Source organism: Spodoptera frugiperda, chromosome 1, assembly GCF_023101765.2.
Source record: "Spodoptera frugiperda isolate SF20-4 chromosome 1, AGI-APGP_CSIRO_Sfru_2.0, whole genome shotgun sequence".
In the NCBI taxonomy this organism is placed as follows: domain Eukaryota; kingdom Metazoa; phylum Arthropoda; class Insecta; order Lepidoptera; family Noctuidae; genus Spodoptera; species Spodoptera frugiperda.
The window spans coordinates 1406294-1428088 of NC_064212.1; the positions used below are offsets into that span (position 1 = coordinate 1406294).

A 21795-nucleotide genomic window follows, 5' to 3' on the forward strand; every position below is an offset into this window, starting at 1 on the left:
AATGCTATACTATCTACTAGCTATGTATACTACCATTGGACTGTCCTGCTTCCGTGTTTATTTGGGAATTGGGCTTAATTTTCCTGTTATTGTGTCACAGTATCAATGTTTAAACAGTCCTATTTGAATGTATGACAGAGGGTAACAAAGAGGATATTAATTTGTTAACCTATCCCTAGATGTCGTTACATTTAAGTGAGGATTCTTTTAAATATTTTTCTGTAATCTAAACTCTTGCCTAAAATGGCTTACAGGTGTGAAACAAACTATTTTACAGTTCGATATTTAATGTCCTTAATCTTTATTATTGTATTATAACAAACTATTGAATAAAATTAGAAATCAGGATATACCTAACTAACGGAGCTTGGACGACGAGGTTAGTCAATTACTTTCAAGCTACGTCCAGGACCCATAATCATAAACGGTATGCACAGGAATCGTTGTGGCTTTTAGTTAATTTACTAACTTTTTACTAGTTATAAAAACTTAGTAACTTGCTTAAAATTACTACGGAATAACACCTCAACGACAAAATATTTGCAGTACATGATTGATTTATATGTACTTGAACTTTGATGTTAGGTATTTGAGCATTATTTTTCCGTGACAATAATGTTGGTACCAAGTAGTGTCAGTTACATTACGTAAATGAATATTACGGTACCTCCACAATAAAGCAGAAGGAATATTGATATTCTTATTGACTGGTTTCCAGAGGTTTGAAATAAAAATAATCCACAATTTTTCTTCAAAGATTGGCTATTTTTATGAAAAAAGCCGATAAACAAGCAAACGGGTCACCTGATGGTAAGGAATCACCGCCTCAATGGATGCCTGAAACGCCAAACGCGTTAGAAGTGCGTTGCCGGCCGTTGCCCTTTTGGGGTTAGGAATTTAAGGTTCTTGGGAAATTGGGAATTGAGAAGATTGGGAAATTGGGCCTCCGGTAACCTCACTCACAGAACGCAACACAACGTAAGACCATGCCCGTAGCTTCACTTACATTCAACTAAGGATTGGACTGTTCAATTTTACGGGTTTTTAATAAACAAGTCTATTTGAATGTAATCAAATTTGGATTAGATAATAGAAGTAAGCTCTGACAGATTTTAACCACGAACCTTGTATATCATTGTATTGAAATAAAAGACTAAAATAAAAAAGTTGTGCTTCTTTATTATTTGTTGATAGTAATAAATAACATATGTTTAAATAAAGTAAGCTAAACTAAACTAAATTAGATTAGTATTAAATTGTTACATAAACAAAAATGCAGGAATTTTTATTATTCACAAATGTAACCTAGGTGGCGCTGTTTGTACGTTACAATCAGTAAATAACTTTTCATTTGGTTGAAAACCGAAAATTGCAGCATAATTTAAAATATACCGAAAAACAATATTTGCTAATAAAATACATATTTTTTTGCAATTCGGAATATTATTACAATCAATGGAATTGAAGTGAACAGCGATAATATTTTGATTACATTGACGCACCTTTGAGTATGCACATATAGGTACCTAAAAGGATCAATGAAAAAAGATAATGAGTGTTTCCAAGCTGATTGCGATAATAAAAACTTAAATCATCAGATTTTACGATAATTATGATAACATGATAGTGAATAAATATACGTACAGCGCCATCTAGCGTATTCTGTTTGACGTAAGGACGTAGGAGGCTTCCTTTGTATACTACGGTACTGTGTAACCATATCACCAGTTTTGAGTATCTATACAAAAAATCTTCGGAAATAACATTATTTAGATTGATTAAGAAGTCATAATATTTATAAACTAAAATTAAGACAACATAATTTGAAAAATGAAGGCACCACTATACCAAGAGTATAAAGGGCGCATTGCTATTTTCAATATACATCTGCCAAGACAAGTCAATATATCATGTATATTTGCTAAGAAAGAAATTCATAAAATAAAATCTTTTTAGAAATAATTTGGTTGCCTTTAAATAAGTAGGCTTGTGGTAATAGAACAGTAGAAGATTCTTTCTACAGTAGCGCTCACAATATAATACATTTGATGGTAATTTTTACTGTCGCACCCTTAGAATGTAAGTGAACGAATCCAAAAACTGCAAGTTCCTTTGGATTAGTTCTTTGGTTGTAGAGTATATTTTGTAACGCCAGTTTATGACAAAAATTGAATGTTATAAAAATTTTGAGGTAAGTCACTTTTATTCTAAGGGTGCGATGTGTACCTCACATAATATTGTACTTTCTTTACAAAGATTAACTGAACTAAAACTTCTGAGATTACGAAATTATGTTTTCAACAAAAATCTATATAATTATATTACATCGGTTCATATAAAAGTGCGTTGAAATAATTTCGTGAAAATATATTATTATCTATCTACAATATATATAAGTTATATTCTAAGTAATTTCCCAAGTCGACTAAGTACTAAGTTGGCCCCGTTTGTGATATTACTACGTGACTTAGCTTGCCTAAGTATTAAGTCTAACTAAATCTAACTTTGTACGTGAATGTGTGTGTTTGCACGCTATATTAGTTGGTGTTAGCAGGCTTGCTTCTGACTTACGTATACAAAGACTTTATGTTTATGAATTATGAAATAATTCATTCAGTTAACGGCTTGGGCCGCATTCCCGTAGGATAAATTAGGTTATTCCAGGACATAATTTACCCCTGTTTTCAATTTTATCCCGATTCTTTAAGCCATTTTGACATGGCGGAGTGATAAACATACCTACAAACTTTCACATTTATAATTTTATAGAAGGATTTTTAAAACATATGAGGGAATTTATTTCTTATTTCTAACCCCTTTAACGTGGTAACTCCTGTAACCTAGCCAGGATCCCAGTTATTACATAAGGTAAGATCATGAAGTACAAGTACAATTAATATGTGGAGAATTGGCAACGTTTTTGTAGAATGAGACTGCATTTTAGGAAATAAAGAAATTTAGTAGCGTTTGAGCCCTAAGTTGTATAAGAGCTAGAGCCATATTTTTTGCTAACGAGTACTCGTAGCATTATGTCCAAAGCAAGCCTGCTAACAATAAGAAAAAATGTTTTAAAAATCTCCTTGAAGATAAAAACTAACAATAAAAATAAACTTAATGCGACATTGTAATTAGTCGATAACTTAGACATAATTATTCGTTACATTTAAAGTATAGTAGTAGTCAATTCGTTTTGGGTAACATTGGACCAAAATGGTGTTACAATGGGACATAACATATAGGTAAATTTAAATTTATTATAACTTTCGTGAGACATACTAATTTAATAATTATGTTATTGGCTTACTCACGCAATAGAGTAACAGCGCGACAATCGCCGCGTCGTGGGTCGCGGAATGCTGCTCATGAATATGAGCCTCTAGCATGGCTTGAAACTAGTCGAGTTCCTCGTCAAACAATTACGTGAGTAAGCCGATAACATAATAATTAATGTAGGTAGGTTACATTTACGCCTTTATTCAAAAGGGTAGGCAGAAACTACATGCATTTACATCAATAAGTTTAATTAGAGATAGTGAAAAGTATATGGTGTACCCCAGGGTAACATTTTAGGTCCAACCTTACTCAAAACGACCACATACTTAAAGATACCACCATTTTAAAAATAATGTATGTATTTAAAAATTATCCTAGTTAGAATTAAAAACTACAGTATGATTTTAAATAGCTCTAAAAATAGCTAGACGTCTTAAACTAAGGCACTTCTTATAATATTTGTGTGTGCGTCGTTCGTACAAAATATTTGATATAAAATATACTATAATTATGTGTTTTTGTCTTATATAAATATGTCTAATGTCTATATTATATGTAATTGTGCCGACTACAACTATATTTGACTGGTCGACTACTTGAAATTTTTATACTTTTATACGGTAATTATACGAAAATAATTCCGTCTGTTACACTTTAACTTCGAAACGGATTGATAGATTGTGATGAAGTTTCGTCAAGTGATACATGAACCCATTATTGAAAGGTAGTTTATTACAAAAAATCTATTATCTGAAATGAAACTTACGGTTTGTTTAACAATATATTATTAAAAAGCTGATAATTTAGCTGACACGTATTATGACTCATTTTCGCAAATAATTTCAACCCTATCAAATCAGTCGACAATCAAATATAGTCAAGTCAAATACCTATATTAATTTGATTACAAATTAATCGTAATCTAAACTTATAATTATTAATTTATAAGTTTATTATTATTACGTAATTATATATAATTTATCCCAGTTTTTTTGTATGATATTTTAATTTTATAATCTAAATTCTAACTTATTCGGCACGTTCACGGCTTTCGCTGTTCTATCGATATTTTTAATACCAATAGTTTTGCACTTATATTTTTTGTTAGTTTTTTTTAATCATCGATATCACTGCCCATATTTATTTATTTAAACCGCCTGTATTTTTATCACCTGCCAAATTTTCTAGAGTTTTAGGTATCATTCAATTGTTACATTTTGAAATAAAATAAAAAATCACCGACTTTACTGCAGATATAATGTGTGTTAAATAAAAAATAAACAATAATGAGAAATTTAGTTATTTTTATTTTAGTTATTTTCACAGCATAATGTCTTACGGCATTTTGCTGTGGGGGCGAGCTGCGGATGTAGAATCAATTTTTATTTTGCAAAAGCGAGCTATTCGAGCAATATATAACTTGCCCCGTCGCGAATCTTTGAGAGAACTATTTAAAACTATAAACATTCTTACAGTGCCTTCTCAATTCATTTACGAAAATATTATGTACGTGAGAAAAAATCAACAATTGTTTGAAAAAAGAAGCGACAGACACAATTTTAATACGAGAGGTAAAAATAAGTTAGCTATACCGCAATTCCGATTGTCCAAAGTGCAGAAATCCTTCATGGGATTTTGTGTTAGGTGTTACAATAAACTACCAACCACCATACTGAATCTGAACGAGAAAAAATTTAAATCTTGTATAAAGCGTGAACTGTGTAAACAGGCATATTATAAACTGTCAGATTATATTGAAGATAAAAATTGTGGCAGCATGTTTCCGGCTCCACTGGACACTCGCTCACACTAGACAATGCTCTAAGACGATCATATTACACGTTAAATTAAAGTAGTAATTTATTCCAATGTAGTCTAGGGATCCTTGGCATCAAGCAGTTATTTATTATTTTTTTATTTGAAAAATTAAATTAAAGATTATTTTTTATTTGTATAGAAGCATTATTTCAAAATTGTAAGTGTACATATGTGGGCACTATGTTTGAAACAACCCGCTTTTTTAATTTATATTTTTTACAAATTGGTTTTATTGTCCCACAGTTTTGACGTCGTATTGTCGTTACATTGTTCCTACATATATAGACAATAGGTAAATGATCAAATAATGTATCAGAGATATTGTAAAAAACATTTTTTGAAAAGAGTAACGATGGAGTTTCTTGCTCGTTCTTCTCCATTCGAAGCAACACTTTGGAACGAGCGCCTAGCTTCACTGACAGACAGACTGACGGACAATTCAATTTGACGTTTCAAAAGTGCCTAATTTAGGATTAATTGAAATAAATGCTTTGACTTTGACTTTGAAACACCGACTCTCGAAAAATTAAAGTCATTTTGATCCTTTTATAGTCTTTTTTTTAACGGACTTTCTTCAGTAATGTTGGTTATTTATTTTTGTTTAAAGTTTTTTATTACTTCAAACATGGAATGCTAGAATGAACACTAACTTTCAAAAAAAATTGGAAAGTGTTAAAAACACAGGCTGTATAATCTTATACATATTAATGATGTTATTTAATTACTTATATATTAATTTTTCGCACTAAATTAAGCTTAAGGTATAAAAAATTGTATTTCTTTGTCCGTATTTTATGCGTTATCGTTCAACTATCGAATCATCATCGAATTTTAACGTATTTTTTATAATTCAATAAAAGTTAATTGATACATACAAATTATAATTTAGACAGTAGGTTAAAAATTATAATCTTGAATAGATCCTTCAAATTAAATTATTCTTTAAAGTTCACTAATAAGAATTTTCACTGTAGAATGACATTTATCAAGTTACTCAAATATAATAGATTTTTTCTGATTAATATTTCACTAATACGTCTTATTCTGAAATCCTGAAACCTCACTACACGCTTTGTAGTGGCTGCAAAAATACTTCTGTCCGATATAAGGCACGGCTTTCCAACCACCATGGTTCTACATGTGGGTATTCATGGTGATCTCTCCGGTCCCGTGTTCATAGAGGGCGCGCACGTCGTCATGTGTCATCTGGGAGACTGTCGGGATCTTAGACACGTTGTTCAGGAGAGGTTTTACCTGTAAATAGGTAAATAGGGGTTTAGTCTTAAGTGTGAACTTAAGAAATTACATTTTATGAAGATTAGTGCTTGAAATTGTTAATGAATTATACTTTTAATCAAGAAAGTACTGAACATATTGTACAAAAATTAGTTTTGTGATGTTTTATCCCCTAATCTAAGCACGTAGGCATGTCACTGTATCATAATATACGTACACTTCACCATTTGTGTTTAAAGTCGCATGGGGGTGAGCCTATTGCCATATACGTACTGGGCACAATTCCAGACTCCTTGCTATAACTGAGAAATTTTCGGAAAGGCTCAAAAAAACCTAGTAACTATTTTGACCGACCCAGAAAGTCGAATCCATTTGCAACCACTCGACCACCAACGAAGCTAGTCAATTTTGTTTAATACCGCGATATTTGATTGTATCAGACATTGTGAGTCCCATACCAAATTTTCTTTCTAGCAAAGAAATCTATCGGAGTTATTTATTCCAAATATCTTACCTTATTCCCGGACATGGCAATGAACCCGTTGCCGACCCCCCCGTTGTGCACGTTCCCGTTGGGCACGGAGCCGTTCGCGTGTCCGTTGGCCAGGCCCCCGCCCATGCGAGACACGGCCGCCGCAAACTGCTGCATGCTTGGTGGGTCTGGAAGGGAGTATTTTATTAATCGATTTTTTTAAATCACTAATGATAAATGATATTTATTTTTTTGCCAACAGGTTACAATGTAACTCTTTTACACGTCAATCTATAAATATTTATTTTTTAGGCCTCATCTAGTTATTTAGGTACTTATATTATATATAAATAACTAGATGAGGCCGGCCGCTGCATAGTATAAAACAACGTCGTAGCATACATAGGTATGCTGAGATTATTTTAAACTATGCAACGAATTTTTGATGCAGTTTTTTTTAATATTGAGTACATAATTCGGGTCAGGTCGGGTTATAATGACACTTGGGTAACTTTGATCCAAATTCGATTCAGGAACTCAGAACAAAACGCATATTAGTTTTTCATTGGTCTAAAAGTTTGGGTCAAAATTACGGGGGTCAATGAAACCCGATTTTACGGTAGTTATTTCTTTTAATTTCTCTTGCGGAGAAACTATTCGCATAAAACACTATTGTTTATTTAGTCGGGCTAATCTGTAAAGCACATTCCAGACCGATTTAAACTTGTTGCTATTACGGTTAAAAATAAATCACGCTTGTGTTACTGTTGAGAAATGAACAATACCATTATTAAATCATGCATTTAAATGTGTTACATTTTATTTAAACAGACATTTATTACTTAGTATGAGTTTGTTTTACGTTTTAAAAAATCGAAACGAAAGCGCGTTCGGAGTTCTGATTGGCCGGATCGAATAAACCAACCAATCAGAGCGCTGAACGCGCTCTCGTTTCGATTACTTTAAACGTAAAGCAAACTCGTACTAAGAGTACTGACTTTTTTTTAAAAGGGGAAAATCAAACAATGACTTCTCTCGCATTGGGCGAGGCGAGAGGGAACCACCTCGTTCCTACTCCTGCTTTTCGAGCCGGAGCCCCGGTAAACCCGCTAGGTAGTCCGCAGCTCAAGGGTACTGACTTAAGTTACCTTTGCGACTTGGTTGTTCCTGAGGCTGTGGCATGGCAGCCAGGGCTTCAGCCTTCTCCATCTCCTCCAGCAGGACGCGGGTGAACTCCGTCTGTACGTCTGAAGAGTCCGTGTCTCCATCCACCTGGAGACAACAGAGTTGAGAAGGATGTCTTACTAGCTTCTGGTGCTGATCTTTGTTTTTTGAGCAGGTCTAGACTGTGTGACTAGAAATTGCCCATCAAGAAGGAGATTCTCATACATTCTCATAAATTAGATTTTACTTTATTGTTCTCGTATCATCACGTCTTTTATCCCCAAAGGGGTAGGCACGCTGCTCATGATGAAGCTCTGTGACTCAAAACTAGTACAGATTTTTCTCCAATTATTTACGTGAGTAAACCGCGATTTTTAGGTTAACATTTTGCGTAGTCTTCTGAGGAAGTTCCAAAATTTAATATAAGTGTAAGATTTATAGGGTTTTGAACATACAATGACTAGTCGATGGTCCTGGTCTAGCGTCTTCAGCATGGGCAGGCTGAGTTCGCGGAAGACCTCGAGTCTCCGTCGGAAGGCGGCCACGGAGTCATCTCGTCGTCCTCGGCCCAGCTGCAGCTTGGAGCAGTCCAGCAGCACCATGCGAGGGGATATGCGGAACTGGAAGAGGAGTTGTTCATATTGAAGTAATTGATTGATTGCAAGTTAATGTTTGGATAGTTCGGGTTCGAAACCTACCAATGGCAAGTACCAGTGTGACTTTTTCCAAATACTTGTAGTACTTTCTAAGATTATTTAGACACCACTGACAAACGGTGAAGGAAAACATCATGAGGAAAGTTGGTCTTTGGTCAGCAGTGGCCACTTATAGGGTAGGGAACCATCTTCACATCAAATGTGAAGATAGTTCCATGTCGGTGTAATCCTGGGTTGAGGATACATTAAAACATTCCTTGTCTTCTATGTTTTGTATTTCTTTCAATAGAAAAAATCCATTTACTTATCTAAACCAATTTTGGTTCTGTCACCGTTAAAATATCTCTTTTAATTTAATTTATGATAATCATCACAGCTTCCTACGATATCACACCTTCCTTAAAATCTAATTCTCACTCTCCTCATCAGCTTACCTCAGTCTGGAACTGCTCCATCTGATCCAAGTCCCTAGGATACCCGTCCAGCACCAGCCCATGTCCCATTCTCCCAGCGTCCTGCATGGCTGCCCTGACCAGCTTGGTGACCAGTTCCTTGGGAGCCAGTTCCCCTCCACTGATAGCTGAGCGAGCTAATGCACCGTCTGATGCTGGACGTCCTCCTGCGTCTGCTAGGCTGCGGAGACGCTGGCCTAGACTGGAGATGGAAAGATAAGAGATTTGAGTGATATACTAGGAAATAAATAATGTCCGTTGTGATTAATGTACTTAACAGGTTATAGATTTCAATCTTTTTAGGGGATGGCTTAAGAACACCAAAATGGGTGACTAAAGACTTGAGAAAAAAGATACCAACCCGTTCCAATTATTCAATTAATTCCATAAGGTAAAGCGATGTCACCTCTTTTATCCCCGAAGGGGCAGGTAGAGGTGCACATTATGCAATTGAACAAAGTTCACTTTTTACAATTTATGTTGTAAGACCGAGTAATAGATGGGGAGCCTGTTGCCTTATACCGGGCACATTTCCTGTGCATTAACTAAATTCACTCACAAAACAGATAGACGTAGGACAAAGACAACAATTTACCTCATCACCAAAAAGATCGTCAGGATGAAATTAAGTCTAGAGTTACCTGTAATGAGTCCAGCCTTGTCGCTGCGTCACCGCGCGTTGGCAGAGTGTGGCCTTATTGCTGCCCGGGCCACCCACCACCCAGAGCAGCGCAGGAGTTGTCGTCTCTCCTCGAACTCGAATCACTTCGGGCTGAGAAGCAAATAATTTTTATATAGCATCTATTTTGGAAAGCAGTCGTCAAAGATCGCCAGTGGAGTTTCAGAGTACAAAGCATTGCTTATAGGTAGTGTGCCTATTAGTCATTGTGTGTTCCTCATGATATGACAAGCCATAACATTATTTTTTATTGGGACAAGCTCGCCACATTCTCCCAAAACCGCTGCAACTCCTGTAAGCCAGGATCTACAGTAGATACAAACATGAAAACACCGGAACACTGAAGTCCAGCGCGTCCCAGGGACATGAATGACTGTCTTGGATCCCGCAAAGAAATAAATCAGAAGATATTATTAGAGGAGAAGATAACATTACCATACCAACCATAAAATTTTACCTATATTCCTGTTTTTGATACGTTATTCTCAAAAAAATTAAGTGCACAGAGGTATCATTAGTCGTAATGCATAAGTAATAGAATCCAATCACATGTCCCGACATAAAAATGAAGTATTCGACCGAAATTCTTATAGTTACTGTCTTATAAGTTAATCACTAACTAGAAGCACTTACAACGAAAAGAACCTGTAATACAAATTATTTTACCGTGGGAACAAACACGTGTATGGTTTTTAAAAACCCACTCATACATACATACCCACGTATCATAAAAGAAATTTTCTTTGTGACCCAGCACATGAACCTACCCAAAACGGACAACCTTCAACAATGAAATTTCAACTCTATATCTCAATGATAAAGTTGATTTCGGCTTAAAGATATTTGTCTGGAGTATAGGTTGATGTGCGTTCGTCTGTATTAAGGTATACTTGAAGAAAAATCTACAAAACTCCTCATTAGGTCAAGGCGGTGACCTGTTTTATTGAATGAACGGCTGGATGTACCAGCAAACAATATTTTTTGTCTAGTCACCGCCCTTTAAGCAAGTGTCTGTATGCGAATTTACTTGGAGGAATATTTGTAGACTTATTTTAAGGTCGTCTTATAATATTATGTCTGGGGGTATATTTAGCGATTCTACTTTAACTTTGATTGATAAACCAGTGTAATGAAGAGATCTTTTGATGGTGATTGATCTTGATCATTTAATTATGTACCTTACTACATTTTTCAAGTATTAGATTTAGAGTATCTAAGAATGTCTAAAGAAAAAGCCGGTTTGAGGAAAAAGTTTTGGTCGATCTAAGAATATCCTAAGAAAAAGCCGGTTTGAGCAATGTTAATTGAAACTTTTATAATAATATGTTCTGCTTAAATGGTAAGAGCCCCTATATTACAAAGGTCTCCATCCATAACTTTCCATAATAAAAATAAAGACCCCAGTGCCGTCATCTATTAAGGTTAATTAACGCAATCAGTATGAGCAAATACTAAAATGACACTTACCTTTGGCGTAACAACCCTATCATTGGCCACTTGTTTAATAGGCACAGCAGCAGGCAACGCCTTAGGCACAGGCAACGGCATGGCTACAGGTAAAGGCACAACAGGAGCCACATTCTCTTCTCTTCTCTCTCTTTCTATATCTACTGCTGGAGCTGGTTCCACTCCCACAATCTCCCCTGGTATGCCACCAGCTCCGACCCCGACGCCACTGACTCCATTCATCGTGGACTGGTCTTCCGTAGCACCCAAAATCTGGAGTACAGCAGCTCTGAAGTCTTTGTAGACTTCATCTGGATTGCGTTCGCCGTTTACCTGGTGGAAGAAAAGGGAATTGAAATGGATTATTTTTATGATATGATGACATTCATCATCTCCAGGCGACCTACGGGCCGTATCTACAGAGGTGCACATTGCGGCATGTAATGCCGCTATACAATGTACACCCACTTAGCACAATTTGTGTAACAAGTCCCATGTAATAGAGGGTGAGCCTATTGCCATATACTGGACACCATTCCAGACTCTTTGCTACAACAGAGAAATTTTTGAAAACCGAAAAAAGTAGTAATTTGCCCGACCCGGGAATTGAACTCGAGACCCTTTATCCAGCAGTCACACTTGCGACCACACGATCTATGAGGCAGTCAACTTAGAATCGTGATGGCCAAAAGAACAATTTTCCACCTCTCATTTCCTTAATATCCTTATTACCAGCAATCTAAAATCTAGAATTCTAGACCATCCTTCGATCACACGACACAATTGAATATTAGGTTGAAATAATTTTCAAGAGACTCCTACTCAAATTATAAGGTAAATAGTTAATGAGTCACAAACGGCCCTAAATTAGTTACCTGTAATTAAATACACGTTTGTGTTGCACGCCCATTGACACAGATATTGGTTCCAAGCCATGCAATATAAATGTGACCCATAAGACGTCGATATTACTGCCATATTTGGAAATATGTATAGAGAGCTATATTGTGGTAAGGCAAGTAGAGTGAGCTATTTGTGGATAGTTGTATAAAGAAAAAATAAGATTTTAATAAGAAGGTTAACAGACTGGGCCGTAGCGCTCTCAAATAAATCTGAAACTTCTAAACTACGAACTCCAATCAAGTTGTGTTGTTACGTGAAGGTCGTAATTATGGCCATATTTTCGATAAATTTCTAAAGCCCTTCCTAAAACGTTAGTAATTTTTAGACGAATTACCAGCTCTATTAACTTTTTAAATAAGTACCAAAATTCATCAAACAGATTCGATTTGTAAATGGTGTAATCTTAGACAGTACATATAACTCGTAAAAACTCACATTGGTACTTAGCCGTTGCTAAAGTAAGTATAACTCGGAAAAAGTCACATTGGTACTTTGCCGTTGCTAAGTTTGGAACCCTCTGTTATGAACGAGAAGCCTCTTAAACCTACCACTACGACGTTCAACAAATACAAAGCATGATCAAAACGACATATTGGCAGTTTTCCACAAAATACACACTCATATACTAGAACACGAGCACGCCATAGCTTACCGTTCAGTTATGTTACAAAAAATTCATAAACGGTTCAAGGAAACGAGGTGTGTCCAGCCTTTTTATTTATTAAATACTTGATTATTACCTTCAGCTAGTTATGAAGCTACATTTTACACTTTACAAGGCTGCTGTCAAATGCAGCACAGCCCACTTTTTATTCGTTTCTTTTATTTTATTGGAAATATTGGAAAAATGACGGCTGTTTCGAGCTGAAGCGATAAATTATTCTCTACTTTAGCTGTGAAATGGATTATTTCTTTATGATGTTGTTAGTTTGTTGTATGTTTGAAGACTAGCTTTAAGTTTAGGTTGAAGAGACGATATTAAGAGGCACATAGGTAGTAGGTATCTGCGAGTAAAATATTACGGAGTCCTTGTTTTTGGGTGTTGTACAGAAGTATCATCCTGATTCATTAATTTAGCATTTAGAAATGTCATTTAATGGTTACTTAACCCAGTCCTTAGCATTTTTTTCGATACAAAATCGTTACTTAGGAATAGTTTAAAGTAATCATTAAATGTCTCTGAGTATGGCAAAATGTAGAGTAAAAACGAAAGAATATGAACGCTTATTGGGTAATTTACTACCTCTTGCATTCTAGTAATGATACTAGAGTAGGTAGGTCTTACAAGTTTAAATAACCTAATAGACGTTTTAAGAATCTGTCAATTAATACAGATTCATTCAAAACAGAGTTTAATACAGTAGAAACAGCATTCAAAAAATATCGACCCCTATTCTTCGAATGAAAACCAAATAAATGACCAATCAAATAGGTTTGCCACAAAAAATGTTCTATCTACGTCCAATTTCCTAGGAAATCAATTGCAAACCGCATTCTTAATGCTTTGCAAATAAAACTGACTTTTCAAACATTGGAACATGCACGCCCTATATTGTGGGAGACAGGCATCATATTGTAGTATACTAGACTACGTATCGAGCTATAAAAGAGGTCAATCACGGTCTCTCTTTATACAATTGTTCCTTTTGTTGGTTAGTTTATACTGAGCCACATACAGCCTGATTTTTTAACACTTTCCTAATCATTTTTGAACTATGGAAAACTCTACAAAAAAAAAAAATGCCGAAAATTATTGAAGAAAGACGGTTAAAAAACATTAATAGGATCATCAGAATGACTTTAATTTCGAAAGTCGGTGTTTCTCATTATAGTTTATATCGTATTTAACACCAATATCTGAAATAAAAGTAATTTTATCATTTTAGTATTCTTTTTAACCGATTTTCTTCTGTGAAGTCGGTTCTTCTTTTTCTTTAAAAATGGAAAGTGTGTATGATACCTAACTCTCAAAAAAATTTGGAAAGTGATAAAAAAATCACTATATCATATTATCTGTATAGAAAACAAGCAAAATATTTGCCAGTGATTCTAGATACCCGCGTGGAAATAGATTTTATCGAATTGGTCCTAATCTATGTATTGGAGTGAAAAACTATCAAGTGTCTTTAGGTAACGGATTTTCAGTCTTATTATTCAGATTTAAAATCGAAAATGTATAAAAGAACTTTGATAATTTCGGGTATCTGGCCAAGCTGTGACCTGTATTGTCACAGACACCCGGTGTTTCCCACGGAATACACGTCCCCACTAGTATTGCATTATTTATGCATTACGATAAAACACAAAGTATTATACTATATACACCCATTACATACATAGATAGAGGAATATTTTTAACTGCGCAGTTGTTTTTATTTACAATGTTTTACTGAAGGTGAAAGAATGGTTTAGATTTGTGTTTACACGTGTATGTCATTAAGACATAAAAAGTTAGGGCCAGTTATAATTAAAAGTTTCTTAGAAATGTCTTTACCAAAATAGAGGACATAAACTCTCTGGATACAACAAACTCTCATCAAATATCGCCATCTAAATATAAGTATGTCGTGGTTCGGCGTATTAAGACGCTCTTATTACGTCCGCTTCTTATGCATGAGAATGCGGGTTCAAAACCTACTAACAGTAAGTACCAATACTTCTTTTACCTATTTATTATATGTACTAAGATTATTTAGACACCACAGAAAAACTGTGAAGGAAAACGTCGTGAGGAAATCTGGGCCTATAATGTTTGATTATAAGTTTGAAATCGCCAACCCACTTTGAGCAAGCGTAATGATCCAACCTTCTCCGTGTGAGAAGATACCTTTGGGATTAATGGTCAAACCTTCTCAGTTTGAGAAGAATCCTTTGGTCAGCAATGGCCACTTATAGATGGTTGATGAAATATAAGCAAGTTAAGATGAAAAACAAACATTTATCAGATCATTTGTATAAAAACTCCTCATTTCTACAAAATGTCGTTGAACCATAAAAACTTACACAATATTAAACGACACCCACACACAAATGGATTTAAAGTCAATATTCCAACGGCCAACCTAAAAGACCTCTAAACAAAATCAATGAAAATACTTAAAACTTGGTGATTCATTTTGAACTTAATTGTTTAAGACGGAGTGACAAACACAACTGTTTAGTTCTCATGATAGTATCATCACTTCTAGACGAAATGTCACCAATCAATAGCCTATAGATATTTGTCTTTAAAATCTATTTCTTTGTTGGTATCAGACAAATTATAAGTCGTGGTGGCCCTGAGTTTAAGACGCCCGCTTCTCATGCATTTTTTTGTGGGAGGAAAATCATCTATCTAATAGCTTATCTCGCCAGTTAGACTCTTACTGACTAAAAACCACCCCGTTCCTACTCCTGCCTGTCGAGCCGGAGCCCCGGTAAACCCGCTAGGTAGTCCGCAGCTCCGGATTAGGCATCGGCCCTACTGGGCCCATCTGTGGTGGTCTGATGGCTCTTTGAGGTGCGCGCGGAGCTTGAGCGCTTCTCATGCATAAGGATGCGGGTTCTAAACTTACCAATTGCAAGTACCAATGTGACTTTTTCCGAGTTATATGTACTTTTTAAGATTATTTAGACACCACTTACTAACGGTGAAGGAAAACATCGTAAGGAAATCTGGGCTTATAATTTCTGATTACAAGTTTGAAATCGCCAACCCGCATTGAGTACGTGCTTTTAATTAATACTCAAATCTTATCTGTGTGAGAAGATGCTTTGGACGATAATCGCCACTAATAGGCTGTTGATGTGACTTCCGCGCTATTTCACCTCTTCTGATTTGCTCCTTTTGATAGTAACGTGATATTTTATAATCTATAAGCTTCCTCGATAAATGGACTATCGAACACAAAAAATATATTTGAAATCGGACCAGTAGTCCCGGAGATTAGTACGTTCAAACAAACTCTTCAGCTTTATATAATAGTATAGGATTTAAGTATTGATATATCTATATTTAAGCAGGCTGTGTCGCCACAAATAAATATTTCATAGCACGTGCTAGTAAATTAATAAGTGGTTCTTACTTTAACAAAAATGTTTCGAATAAGTTTCGATTACAGTTCTTTTTTTGTTTAGTTGTTATGACTGGTATTGATCGTGTCTCAGACATGCTTGATGAATATGTTTCTATTCTCTTAGTATGAGTTTGCTTTACGTTTTTAAAGTAATCGAAACGAGAGTGCGTTCGGCGCTCTGATTTGTGGTGCGAATGAACCAACCATTCAGAGCGACGAACGCGCGTAAACGTAAAGCAAACTCGTACTAATTTGGAATCTGAGTAAAAGATTCAATTGTTCGTCTCGAGAACATTACCTACTATTGAGATTCTGACTTCGTAATTCCAAAAGAAGGACCATACATCAGTAAAGTCAGTCGGAGACAATACATAAATGTGTTATGATTTTACATTAATTTAAAATAAATACGTCTCGAGGATTACAATACAGAGATATCATGCATAGAATATCATGCTTATCGGTATTTGCAATTCTTTACACTAATCAGTATGGTGTTTTTATTATTTACTAATCAACAAAAAAATAATATTTCTTTAAAATGCGGAAAAAATGGCCTCTATTTTTTTAAGTCAGGTAGTTAATATCCCTAAAACTGTCGGTTAAAAAGTTTTACCTCGAAAACAACAACGTTGCACGTGTAAACGGTAGGAAAAACATTTCATTTGAAGGAAAAACAATATAATTGTTGATAGAAAGTCAATACAATACGGAAAGTAATTAAAACAGTACACCTGCACTCCGGCGAATTGCACTCACGATTGTCGATACCTATTGAAGTTTCATTATTTTCAAGGAATATAGATAGAATTTCAAATAGTAAAAGAATTGTTAGTTTGGATTATTTTGTAGCCAAACACCCATCAGAATAAATAAAAACAAATAAATTAAAAAAATTAAAATACCCGACTGCATAAAAAACACTTCAAATAAAAACTGAAAAGTAAAAAACAAGCTTAGTCTAAAAGTGTAGATAGCAATGCTATTACCACAAAATTAAATAATTTCGTAATCAATACACAAAAAATAATAATCTTATGCGAAACATAATAGAGTGCAACTGTCGGGACCCATATTGAATGATTTTAGTCTAGTTTATTTAATGGGTCCCGACTGTTACACTCAATTATGTTTCGCATAAGATTATTATTTTTAGACTTGTGTATTGATTATGAAATTATTTAATTTTGTGGTAATAGCATTGCTATCTACACTTTTAGACTAAGCTTGTTTTTTACTTTTCAGTTTTTATTTGAAGTGTTTTTTATGCAGTCGGGTATTTTAATTTTTTTAATTTATTTGTTTTTATTTAACACTTTTTAGTTAGTTATAATACGGCTATGTGTTTCTCAAGATTTCACCCGAAACGACAGTTCAGAAACCGCTAGTCAATCGCGTCGCGTAGTACCTAGGTATACGAGTATTTAGTTTGGATAATAAAGAACCTAATTGCACATAGTATTTTTTTTCTATATGTCAGTGATATACCATTTTGGAATCCTCATGATGAGCTCTTTAATTTGATACCCATATTGTAGAAAATAAAAAATTTTTTTTTTTTTTACTTCTATCTAGGGCGCCTCACGGCCGCCATGTTGGTTTTTGTTTTACGTCACATATCTAAGAACACTTGGGTAATTGAGACGAATCCAACGATGCCCTGATTGTCGAAATCCATCAAGCCGTTTCGAAGAAATGAGGTAATAAAGAATATTAGGCTCATACATACAAGATACGCGCGAAAAACATAACCCTTCCTTGGCAGTCGGGTAAAAAATATATGTACCGGCTTTCTCATGTGATAGAAACTTTTCGAGGATTACCGACTAGTTACAACTTACAACCGGGACTCGTAACAGCCGACGAGTCTTTGAATGCATTATTTACCTAGAAGTTAGTATGTCTCACGACATTTTCTTGCATATTGGTAACGCGGCAAATCAATCTGTTGATTTGATTTGAATGATGGTTAACAATTTACGCCACTCATAGAAACTCGGAACACTTTTTATTAAGGAAGTAACCCGCTACTCAATGCCATCCTTCGAGGAGGATGGGAAGTAGGTCCTTTAAACCTAACTAATACTATTCACCAAGCACATACAAGTTATTAAAAACAGATAGAAAAATGTCCCTACATAAAACATCGACATTACTTAACTGTCCGCGCTAACAGGTGTAAAGATGAGAGATAGCACCATGATTGATGGTATATGGGTATTCCTCTAATGTTTTCTATTAAGCATTTCATAGAAATCGTAATATGTCACCCTAGTTCAACGTGCTAACTGACTTTCGGACGAAAATGATATTTATCTTGTTGGCGATAAGATCGTGTTTTGTGATTGTACCTGTACTTAATGTGTTGTAGATTTAATTTCATTTTAGTTTTCATAGGTAAAGAAGGTCAAATCATTTGATCAAGGACCTGATACAATACTGGATGCAATAACCTTACTTTTTATGGATATCTCAAATTCTCGATAAAACTTTTTAAGATCCAGCTCAGGAACAATGCATATACAGGGCGAGCGTACATTACTATTTTTTTAAATGTTGCCTCACACTAGTACCTTTTCTTGTGTCGTGGGTGCGTTTACAAACATACACATAATACCCAGACCGGAAAAATTAACTAGTATAACGCAAAGAGTTCAAAGAGTTGCTCCGTGCGGGAATCGAACCCGCTAAACGTTGCACTGCAACCAGTTGCCCAGCTGCCGCGCCAACAGTACAGTCAAAATTATTGTATTTCGTTCGAGACTCATTTTAGTATCCGAATAGCAATTAAAACTTGACTTCTCCCGCCCTGGGTGAGGCGAGAGGGAGTGTCAGACTCTTACTATCTAATAACCACCCCATTCCTACTCTTGCTTCGAGCCTGGACCCCGGCAATCCTTGCGGTTCTCCGCAGCCTTGGGGACCCAAAGGACCTTAAACTACAGAACATTTTGACCATGACCATAGACTATACCTATATAAAAAGCAGACAAACAAACATTCAGTCTGTCTATCGATAACGTCGTCATACTTAGTCCCAGAATCAGTTAAATATGTATAAACCTACCCTGTAATTGGAGGCACATTTGTCCAACCAATTTTCGACCTTACAACCTTTAGTTTAAGATCTAATATCCAATGTTATAGTCTAGGAGATAGGATCTTTAGTAAATAACTGTTTTAATAGGTAAATTCATTTAGTGAGGGGTTTTGTGTTGGAATGAATGCTTGTATGAAATTATTTTGATGAATTGTCATTGAAAATATTCAATATTTTTTTCGGTTTGTGAACGTGTGACCAGTAGAATCTATGTATCTGTATCAATCGATATAATTATTCGCTTTCGAAGTAATGTATAGCAATTCGATTGATTCTTCCAAAACTGATGTCGATAGACAAAGGATTTTGTATTTTTATGCTGCACTTTAATAAAATTTTACGAAAGCTTGATATTAATTATTCTGAGATGGAAATTAATTCTAAAGAATTGGCCAGTCCAATGCAATATTTTCAATTGTAAAATATAAAGAAAGAAAGAAAAATCATTTATTCGGCACCAGGCACGATGCACCAAAAACAAAACACAAAATAGAAAAGAAAAAAAAAAGTTGAAATTAATTAAAACATTCAAAAAACATTAAACAAAAAAAAAATGCATCATTTAAATTATATTATTATAAAAGTAAAACATACAACACAACAGGTAAAAACAAGGTAAAAGGTGGCAACGTGCCCAAGCCAAATATCAAGTATCTACGGACATATATCAGATAATCCAAAATAGTAGACAATGGTGGACAGGAGAAAAAAACATCAATCAAATGTTTTACTCGTCTCTCGCTGAAAACTAACTAAACGAATTAGTCTGACTCGCTGAAAACTACAAATTCTTGAAAACTACAAATGAAATTAAACTCTAAATGCCACAAAAACACAAAATGAATGACTTCCACCAGAGATGTGAAATTATGTGACAGTTTCCATTAATACTAAGCTATGTAGCTGTGCGAGGAAGATACGCAGTTCGAGTATGCGATGTATCGATAGTAGAAAAGCCATTGTACGCATAAATAGCACGCATCTTTTCATCTAAAAAAACATAGCGTAGCTTAGTCCGTTTCCACCGTTGCTGAGCTGTGTGTACCAATAAATAAGATTGGTGGAAGCCAAACGCATCCACAGCAACGTAACATAGCACATCTCTGATGGAAAAGCACCCCCATACGACAATTGTATTGTCCCAACTACAACAATGCTACAAGCTACAGGTAGTACCGTCATTCCACGAGCAGGTGAAAGATCACTATCGTGAATAAATAAACAAAGAATAGATGATGAATACCACGTTATAAGGGAAATACCATCGCACCACGCATGGCGCCAGGGGTGATGAATTCGTAAAGATATCTAATAAATAACAAAGAAGAGATGGTGGAGCGTGACATAATAAATGTACTTCATCTACCTTTCTATATTTATTGTTTATTGTACACATTTAAGTAGCCTAGGTTACACACATTTTAAGTAATATGTGTACAATGAGCGATCTAATCACACAATGTGATTTCTTCTAGATAACCTTTGGATGGAAATATTACTATCAAAAACATTTTCGTTTTCTCACTGACTAAAGAAAACATCCATTAAGTCCAAATGGATATTTGACCTTATCTCGCTATGTAGCTGTGCGAGTCTTTTTTATGATATAAGCCGGTAAACGAACAGACCTATCACTGGATGGTAACCAATCGCCAACGCTAATGGACATTTGAAACACAAGAGACGTTCCAACTGCGTTGCCGGCCTTTTGAAGGTTCAGAATTTAAGGATTGTTGCGGAATCGGGTATTTTTACTGAAAATACTAAACGGATTTGACTGATTAAATTTCAGAGAGGGTATGAGCTGACTTAGGTAATAGGATACTTTTTATCTCACGGGAACGCGGACGAAGCCGCTGGCAGAATCTAGTACTTTATAATTGTACTCTTCTGTCTACCTTCTTACCCCTTTGAGGGATAAAGTGGTGATGTACTCAGTTAATAGTCGCAAGTCAAGTCAATAACAGATAGAGAAATCAATTCAGAAATCTATAAATAGAAAACAGATGGACGAATTAAGTGCTCCGTCGAAGGATCGCTTAATTTGCTTTATTTTTGACGTTTAAAGTGTTTGTAAAATAGCGCTATCTCTTTTATTCTATGATATCTCTTTTTATTGATATCCAATTAGATATCTAATAGTAATGTTATAAGATTTTGACGTTCTTAAAATAGCGGTATCTATTTTCTCTGATATCTCTTTCGATTGATATTCATTAGATATCTAATATTAATGTTATAAGATTTTGACGTTCTTAAAATATCTTTTTCAAGTAACAGAATAAATCTCTCTCTCTGATCCAAGTAACAGAATAAAGCTACTCTATCACACTCCAGCATAACCCTGAATCCCTTCCAGAAACCCAAAGATCGATCTTCCAGACACTAATAATCCCCGATCCCCTATCCCCGATCTTAACCTCCAACAGCCAATCTAATGGTGAATGTTAGGTAAATCATGTCCGGCGGCTGACATTGTACGTTGACCGTCACTGACGGATCGATAGCCGAGCGACAAACGACGTGTGTTTTATTCACCAC

At 35.2% G+C, this 21795-nt stretch overlaps 1 protein-coding gene across 1 annotated transcript in view; it reads right to left on the reverse strand.

Moving 5' to 3' along the window:
- Positions 1-6133: 6133 nt before the first annotated feature.
- Positions 6134-21795, reverse strand: part of LOC118273287 (adenylate kinase isoenzyme 5) — a 34124-nt gene continuing 18462 nt past the window's right edge. Inside the window, exons 6-12 of the mRNA XM_050696269.1 lie at positions 11218-11529; positions 9713-9843; positions 9054-9273; positions 8419-8583; positions 7948-8071; positions 6842-6987; positions 6134-6345 (exon numbers count right to left, since the gene is read on the reverse strand). Coding sequence (XP_050552226.1) covers positions 6226-6345; positions 6842-6987; positions 7948-8071; positions 8419-8583; positions 9054-9273; positions 9713-9843; positions 11218-11529 — 1218 coding nt within the window. The 3' untranslated portion in view covers positions 6134-6225. The remainder of the gene's footprint in view (positions 6346-6841; positions 6988-7947; positions 8072-8418; positions 8584-9053; positions 9274-9712; positions 9844-11217; positions 11530-21795) is intronic.